The sequence below is a fragment of the Anomaloglossus baeobatrachus genome, chromosome 1 (genome assembly GCF_048569485.1).
Source record: "Anomaloglossus baeobatrachus isolate aAnoBae1 chromosome 1, aAnoBae1.hap1, whole genome shotgun sequence".
In the NCBI taxonomy this organism is placed as follows: domain Eukaryota; kingdom Metazoa; phylum Chordata; class Amphibia; order Anura; family Aromobatidae; genus Anomaloglossus; species Anomaloglossus baeobatrachus.
Window position 1 is genome coordinate 459,230,744 of NC_134353.1, and position 8,800 is coordinate 459,239,543.

Below are 8,800 nucleotides of genomic sequence, written 5' to 3' on the forward strand. Positions count from 1 at the left end.
GAAACACGTCCGGGTGAAGGGACCATTCCCCTGCGTCCATGCCCTGGCGACTGAGATAGTCTGCTTCCCAGTTTTCCACGCCTGGAATGTGAACTGCAGAGATGGTGGAGGCCGTGGCTTCCACCCACATCAAAATCCGCCGGACTTCCTGGAAGGCTTGCCGACTGCGTGTGCCGCCTTGGTGATTGATGTATGCCACCGCTGTGGAATTGTCCGACTGAATTCTGATCTGCTTGCCCTCCAGCCACTGCTGGAACGCCTTCAGGGCAAGATACACTGCCCGTATTTCCAGAACATTGATCTGAAGCGAGGACTCTTGCTGGGTCCACGTACCCTGAGCCCTGTGGTGGAGAAAAAACGCTCCCCACCCTGACAGACTCGCGTCCGTCGTGACCACCTCCCAGGATGGGGGTAGGAAGGATTTCCCCTTCGATAATGAAGTGGGAAGAAGCCACCACCGAAGGGAAGCTTTGGTCGCCTGAGAGAGGGAGACGTTCCTGTCGAGGGACGTCGGCTTCCTGTCCCATTTGCGTAGGATGTCCCATTGAAGTGGACGCAGGTGAAACTGCGCGAACGGAACTGCCTCCATTACTGCCACCATCTTCCCCAGGAAGTGCATGAGGCGCCTCAAGGGGTGTGACTGGCCTTGAAGGAGAGATTGTACCCCTGTCTGTAGTGACCGCTGCTTGATCAGTGGAAGCTTCACTATCGCTGAGAGGGTATGAAACTCCATGCCAAGATATGTCAGCGATTGGGCCGGTGTCAGATTTGACTTTGTAAAATTGATGATCCACCCGAAACTCTGGAGAGTCTCCAGGGTAGCGTCGAGGCTGTGTTGGCATGCCTCTAGAGAGGGTGCCTTGATCAACAGATCGTCCAAGTACGGGATCACCGAGTGACCCTGAGAGTGGAGGACCGCTACTACAGTAGCCATAACCTTGGTGAAAACCCGTGGGGCTGTTGCCAGGCCGAACGGCAGTGCCACGAACTGCAGGTGTTCGTTTTCTATGGCGAAGCGCAAGAAGCGCTGGTGCTCTGGAGCAATCGGTACGTGGAGATATGCATCCTTGATATCGATCGATGCAAGGAAATCTCCTTGGGACATTGAGGCGATGACGGAGAGGAGGGATTCCATCCGGAACCGCCTGGTCTTTACGTGTTTGTTGAGAAGTTTCAGGTCCAGGACAGGACGGAAAGACCCGTCCTTCTTTGGGACCACAAACAAGTTGGAGTAAAAACCGTGACCCTGTTGCTGAATAGGAACAGGGACCACCACTCCTTCTGCCTTCAGAGTGCCAAGCGCCTGCAGAAGAGCCTCGGCTCGCTCGGGAGGCGGGGATGACCTGAAGAATCGAGTCGGGGGACGAGAGGTGAACTCTATCTTGTAACCGTGAGACAGAATGTCTCTCACCCAACGGTCTTTTACCCGTGGCAGCCAGGTGTCGCAAAAGCGGGAGAGCCTGCCACCGACCGAAGATGCGGAGTGGGGAGGCCGAAAGTCATGAGGAAGCCGCTTTGGTAGCGGCACCTCCGGTGGCCTTTTTAGGACGTGACTTAGACTGCCATGCATCAGAGTTCCTTTGATCTTTCTGAGGCCTTGTGGACGAGGAGAATTGGGACCTGCCCGCGCCCCGAAAGGACCGAAAACTCGACTGCCCCCTCCTCTGTTGGGGTATTTTCGGTTTGGGCTGGGGTAAGGATGTATCCTTTCCCTTGGATTGTTTGATGATTTCATCCAAACGCTCGCCAAACAATCGGTTGGCAGAAATTGGCAAACTGGTTAAGCGCTTTTTGGAAACAGAATCTGCCTTCCATTCCCGTAGCCACAAGGCCCTGCCGTACGGCTCGCAGAGTCCAGAACAGCATTAATAGCGTAAGACGCAAATGCCGAAGTCTGTGTGGTTATGGACGCCACCTGTGGCGCGGACGTGCGTGTGGCTGCGTCGATTTGCGCTTGACCTGCTGAGATAGCTTGCAGCGCCCATACGGCTGCGAATGCTGGGGCAAAAGAAGCGCCGATAGCTTCATAGATGGATTTCAACCAGAGCTCCATCTGCCTGTCAGTGGCATCTTTGAGTGAAGCCCCGTCTTCCACTGCAAGTATGGATCTAGCTGCCAGTCTGGAGATTGGAGGATCCACTTTGGGACACTGAGCCCAACTTTTGACCACGTCAGGGGGAAAGGGATAACGTGTATCCTTAAGGCGCTTAGAAAAACGCCTATCTGGACAAGCATGGTGATTCTGGACTGCCTCTCTGAAATCAGAGTGGTCCAGAAACATACTCGATGTACGCTTGGGAAACCTGAAACGGAATTTCTCCTGCTGTGAAGCTGACTCCTCCACCGGAGGAGCTGAGGGAGAAATATCCAACATACGATTGATGGACGCAATAAGGTCGTTCACTATGGCGTCCCCGTCCGGAGTATCAAGATTGAGAGCGGCCTCAGGATCAGAATCCTGATCAGCTGTGTCCGCATCATCAACTAGAGATTCCCCCCGCTGAGACCCTGAACAATATGAGGATGTCAAGGGAATTGTCAAGCGAGCTCGCTTAGTCGGTCTGGGGCCGGGGTCTGTGTCAGAACCCTCAGCCTGGGATCCATGAGACACCCCAGGAGGACATTGTTGGTCCAACTGAGGTGGGCCAGGGGACAAAGATTCAACAGAGTCCCTGTGCTGAGAAACCGGCCTGGACTGCAAGGCTTCTAGTATCTTAGCCATAGTCTCAGAGAGTTTTGCAAACTCTGTCCCCGTCACCTGAACAGTGTCAGCAGGTGGCTCCCCCTGGGCCCCCCTTAGCAGAGGCTCTAGCTGAGTAAGTGCCACAGTGGCCGAACAGTGCACACAATGAGGGTCAGTGGAACCTGCCGGTAGCGGGGTCATACATGCGGCGCAGGCAGCATAATAAGCCTGTGTTTTGGCACCCCTGCCTTTCGTGGGCGCCATGCTATTATCTTCCCTGAGTAACACAATAGGGTATATAGCCAGAAATCAACTGTGCACCATACAGTGTAAAATATGTATACCATAAACATATAATGTTACACTACTGCACAATGGGGCTAGCACCACAGGTGCTGCTTACCACCCGCTTAAAGCGGTTGTGAGGCCACCAGAGTCCCTGCCTGAGTCTCCCAGACTTTGTCCCCCTCTGTAGCGTCCAAGGAGCTGACAGGAATGGCTGCCGGCGTCCTGAGGAGAGGTGGGAGCCGTGGGCGTGGCTCAGAAGGTGCGGGAGCTGGTGCCTGCACTGTGCACAGTGAGGGGAGTGGAGTATGCAAAGCATGCTCCAGCCCTCAGTGCTGCTCGTTCTGTGCAGCGTCCCGCCCTTCCCCTGCCTGTCAGGGCTGTGGGCGGGAGGAAAGGAAACTAGGCCGCAAAAAGCCGGGGACTCTAGTAATAAACGCGGCCGCCGTAAAAGCGCGGCCGGCGCGAAAGTCCCCAGCGCACTACAAGTCCCAGCCGCGCCGCAGTGTTTCCCTGGCAGCGGCGGTTAGTGCGGCAGTCCCTATACATAAACACACTCAGCAGCGCTGAGTGTGTAATGGCACATATTAACCCGGTCAGCGCCGCGGTCCCCGGTGCACTAGCACACCCAGCAATGCTGGAGTGTTGCTGTGCGCGGTCCCCACGGGGACACAGAGTACCTCCAAGTAGCAGGGCCATGTCCCTGAACGATACCCGGCTCCTATCCAGCAGTCTCCCAGGAGTTGTGGATGAAGCACGGTCTCAGTGCCTGGAGACCGATAGGATCCCACTTCACCAGAGCCCTGAGGGGGATGGGGAAGGAAAGCAGCATGTGGGCTCCAGCCTCCGTACCCGCAATGGATACCTCAACCTTAACTACACCGCCGACAAGAGTGGGGTGAGAAGGGAGCATGCTGGGGGCCCTATATGGGCCCACTTTTCTTCCATCCGATATAGTCAGCAGCTGCTGCTGACCAATCTGTGGAGCTGTGCGTGCGTGTCTGACCTCCTTCGCACAAAGCAAAAAACTGAGGAGCCCGTGGGAGCACGGGGGGTGTATAGGCAGAAGGGGAGGGGCTTAACACTTTTAAGTGTAATACTTTGTGCGGCCTCCGGAGGCATAGCCTATACACCCAATTGTCTGGGTCTCCCAATGGAGCGACAAAGAAAAAATAGTACAACCTTTCATACATTCACCTGAACGTAAAGTTATTTATGCCACAGTCTAAGGCAAAAAAGATTTCAAATCTTGAAATAAAAACCCCAGACATTTCTTCCCCATTTCTCCAAGAAATGAAAGGTTGTCAAGAGAAAAAAAAAAAAAAACATTGAAGAATACAACCCGAGTAGCAAAAAATAACCCCTCATATAGTTACAATAATGGAAGAATTAAAAAGTTAGGTTACTCAAACTGAGGAGATAAAAATGAAAAAGTTAGCAACCCACTAGCCACAGGAATATCTTCCCCAGGGGTCGCATCTCACCTGCGTACTCCGCCTCTGCATCAGCCAGCGCCTTCAGCGTGTTCTCATAGGAGACATGCTCCTTCTCCAGGAGGGCCACGCTATCATATACAAGCTTGGTCTTCTCTATTAGCTGGGAGGCCATTGAGCAGATTTGTTCTGGAGTAAGATCCCATCGGAGCCGGCTCTCTTCATTCTTAGGAGACGCTTCCATGACATGACCTAGTAAAGAAGGGGACACATGTGGCTATTGGCTTCTTCTGTGAGAATTAAAATTCAAGGAATTGTGTAGTATAAAAAGGGTCCCAGTCTTAACCTCTCATCTGGCCAAATCAGATCTCATACGTTACACTGTTGAGGGGCAATACCCCAAAGCACCATGTCTGCAAATTGAGATATTGGTTGGGCTTATATTTTAAGTCGTATGGCAAGGCTTGTTAAAAAGGTTTGCCACTACTTTTACACTTAAAGGGCAAAGAGGAGTGTGCGTGCACAGGAGAGGAATGAAGTCTACTGTGTAGATGATGTAGGACGCGTCATCCACAAGGAGCAAGAATGGAGGAAGTGCCTTATCAAGATCAGAGATGCCCATTGGACCTGACCGCCCCATAGGAGATAGGAGAGTATAATAAAGGTGTTTTTTATGTTATACAGAGTGGCTTGGGGACTTAGTATTCTAGAATGCTGTATATAAGGGCTTATTGGTGGTGACCGCAGCTTATAGGGGACAAATCTGGTGACAGGTTCCCTATGCCCTCTACCCTAGCAGCATTGTAACCTGTATCCCCAAATTCACTCCCTAACCAGCCCTATATAATGTTATTCAATAACATGAATGTTTAAAAAAGGCATTCTAAACCTCTCTGTTCCTATGCTAATTAGGCCTGTGGCTAGTCGACCCTCTTTCCACGTTCTCACATCCCTGTGGACATAACATGATTTCCATGAGCCGGCATCATCGCTGCTCCTGGAAATCTCGCACATGCGTGCAGCTCATTTCGGCCTCCTCAGCACTCTGAAGCAGGCTGTATGCTTCCCGGCTTCATTAGGCGCACTGCACATGACCGGAATTTTAGAGGTCTATGTGTGCCGTCTTCGGAATTTCCAGTCACAGTCAGTGTTCCTAATGAAGCCGGGAAGCATACAGCCTGCTTCAGAGTGCTGAGGAGGCCGAAATGAGCTGCACGCATGTGCGAGATCTCCAGGAGCAGCGATGATGCCGGCTTGTGTGATAACTAAGAAGGCAGACTAGTCTGAGGAAACAATGCCCCTGCGACTAATCAATGCCCTAATTAGCATAAGTACAGCAAGGGTTAGAAGTGGATTTTTAAACATTATATTAGTGAATAGTCTTATACAGGGCTGGTTAGGGAAGGAAATACAGGGTACAATGCTGCTGGGTTGGCGGGAACAGGGGACCGACAGGCTCACTTTATACAAGATCATATTGGCTTTTACGGCTTCACTTCAAATGCGTGGTGCTAGAGCTCAAAGGGAAGCTGTCAGGTGTAATATGCACAGGACCACGAGCAGTTCTGGGGGGATATTACTAATCCTGCCTAACCGTCACCGTATACACTAGCATAGATAAAGAGATCTTTAGAAAAAGGATTACTATAGATCATTTATTATATGCTAATTAGCGCAGGGACTAGTCACAAGGGCGTTATATCCCTCGACTAGCCGTCCTCTTAGCATGTTATCCCGCCCACAGGGGTGTACTCACATGCTATTCAATGCAGCATCACCAGCGGTGCCGCTCGTACCGGTGTTCGAGCTATACAAAGATTAGGGGTGCACAGCCTGTCCAATAACCAGAAAGAGTGCAGACTCGTGTGAGAAAAAGATCACACACAACAGAGGCGCACATCAAAACTTGATAACAAGAAAGAATCTATAATTTTATTGAATCCATAGAAAACACAATAAAATCAATTAAGAACAAGGATTCTGAAACCCGACCTCTGCAGATGTATACAAAGCTGTGCCTGACAATCAATAGAGGCCAGTATAGAAAAATGGTACAATATAAATACACAATTATCATCATGAGGTACTCCACATAGCTAGATAAGGTAACAATAATGGCCTGTATATCCACACACCCAGGAGGAGATGGTAAATATATCGGTATGTATAAAGCCTTAGTGCATATGATATGTATCACACAATAATAAGAAATATCATAATGCATGGTCATAACCAGAATGCTACTGGAAACTAACCGCAGCAATATATAGAACCGTAAGAGAAAAGGATTTCTTATAGTTACCTCATGGGCAAATGAATGGTATATCACAGTATTAGACTAGAGCCAATGCATAATAGTGCCCTGTGAACACGGTGTAATGAACATGAGTATCTCAATGGGACTTGTGCTACCATGACTGTGTCTGTATACACAGAAGTGACTTAACCCTCAAACAATAAGGAAATTCCTGTACCTGCCGCTATAAGAATAAACTTGAGATTGAAAATATCAAGAGGAAGCAGATAGAGGTTTGTCCCAAAATACAAACCGCATAATTACCAACCGGGCCCGGCATATGAATTATAAGATGATTGCAGCAGTCAGAGGTAAGCAGGAAGCCATGCATGTAAAAGTGGAGGACTGGATCTGTTTGCATTAGAACACAATTATTTTCTCTTAGATAGACAATTCAATTGCCAGGTATCCGGAGTGGCAATGGGAGGGTGTTTCACACCCGCCTATGCTAACATATTTCTAGGATGGTGGGAGAATACATCTGTGTATCCCTCTGAACTGTACAAACAACACGTCGCCTATAGCGAAGATACATAGACGATGTGTTTTTTCTATGGACCAGTCCAGATGAACTCTGTTATACTTTTTTGGCATCCCGTAATGAAAATTGTAACAATATCTTTCTCACTTACAGTGTCATCTTTCACAGCTACATTCCTGGACCTCTATATCAAGATCAAAGATGGCCGACTCCACACAGATCTGTACTGCAAGCCAACAGCCTGCTCAGCTTTGATAGTTTCCACCCGTTTCAAACCAGAAGGTGGGTACCCACTGGGCAGTTTCTACGAATACGGAGAAACTGCACTCTGAATGAGGATTTTGTATGCAGGTGAAAGAATTGATGGTTCGGTTCAGAAAATGTGGATATCCTAAGAAAGTTATATCTTCTGCATATCAGAGGGCCAGGAATGAGACGCAACAGACTCTGATCGATAAACGGACTACGAAACGGGATCAACCACTGCGCCTTGTCACTGACTTTAACAATCAGTGGACTCAAATGAGGCGGATTCTACACAACCATTGGACTATCCTCAGCACCGACTCTCAGGTGTGCTCTCTGGTGAGTGATGTTCCCCTTCTAACAGCAAGACGGGCACTTAGATCGAGGGACATCCTCACTAAAAGTCACTTCAGGAGGCCTACCTATAAACTCAACAGGGGACTGTCGTTAAGGGGCTCATTTCCTTGCAGGGCTTGCAATGTATGTCCATACATGCCATAAAAGATACATTTACAAATCCAGTTCACTCCAAGGAACATTTGTATATTAATTGCAAAACTACCAATGTAATTTACGCTATCACTTGTTCTTGTCCCAAGGTCTACGTGGGCCAAACGTCTCAGGAATTGAGAAAGAGAATTCAAAAACATACTTCAACTATCAATCTAGCTGGTTCGGATCTAAGAAAAGGTAAAGTTATCACATCGGTGGCATCTCACTTTTTGCAGTACCACTCGGGTTCCTATACGGACATTCAGGTAATGGGACTGCAGAGGATTCAGGATACTGGCAGAGGGGGATCCTTACATAATCCCTTGTCACGAGCAGAAGCTAGGTGGCTTTTCCATCTCAAATCCCTGACCCCTGTGAGGTTAGAGGAGCTACTGTATACTGGATTCTTGGGCTAGAATATCTTACACCAGCCCTCTTCTATTCTACATCTACCTTCTTGCAATGGGGTACTAATGCATTGTTTTTTATTTTCTGCTCTTTCCTCTCCACAGTAGCTTGATTGTTAACGTCTTCTTCTGGGGATATGGGGTTTCCTTAAGTGTTTGGAATTCCACAGCAACCTGCATACTTCCCTGGATTGAAAGGATTACTGCGAAATGGTCAAGTTGGACTTTCCTTCGCCGTCCATATTGACAACCATTGAAACAAGATTGGACTTTTTTTTTTTTTAACTAGGGAAGGACTTTATTTTTATACATGTATATATATTTGGTAATAGAAATAATCTTTTTCATATATATTTTGGCCATTAAGTCTATGAATATGTAACGATCAATTAAGAACCCTAGGGTGATTGGAAGTAATCATGGAGTCCTCATACAAAATATGACCATCTGAATCATCCGAGTCAGCAGCTACTTACT

The 8,800-nt window shown here is 48.7% G+C and overlaps 1 protein-coding gene across 2 annotated transcripts in view; it reads right to left on the reverse strand.

Moving 5' to 3' along the window:
* The window catches only part of THOP1 (thimet oligopeptidase 1), a 109,250-nt gene that overhangs the window by 75,504 nt on the left and 24,946 nt on the right, over positions 1–8,800 (reverse strand). For both annotated transcript variants that reach the window (XM_075353255.1, XM_075353248.1), the window contains exon 2: positions 4,453–4,653. In XM_075353255.1, coding sequence (XP_075209370.1) covers positions 4,453–4,645 — 193 coding nt within the window. In that variant the 5' untranslated portion in view covers positions 4,646–4,653. The remainder of the gene's footprint in view (positions 1–4,452; positions 4,654–8,800) is intronic.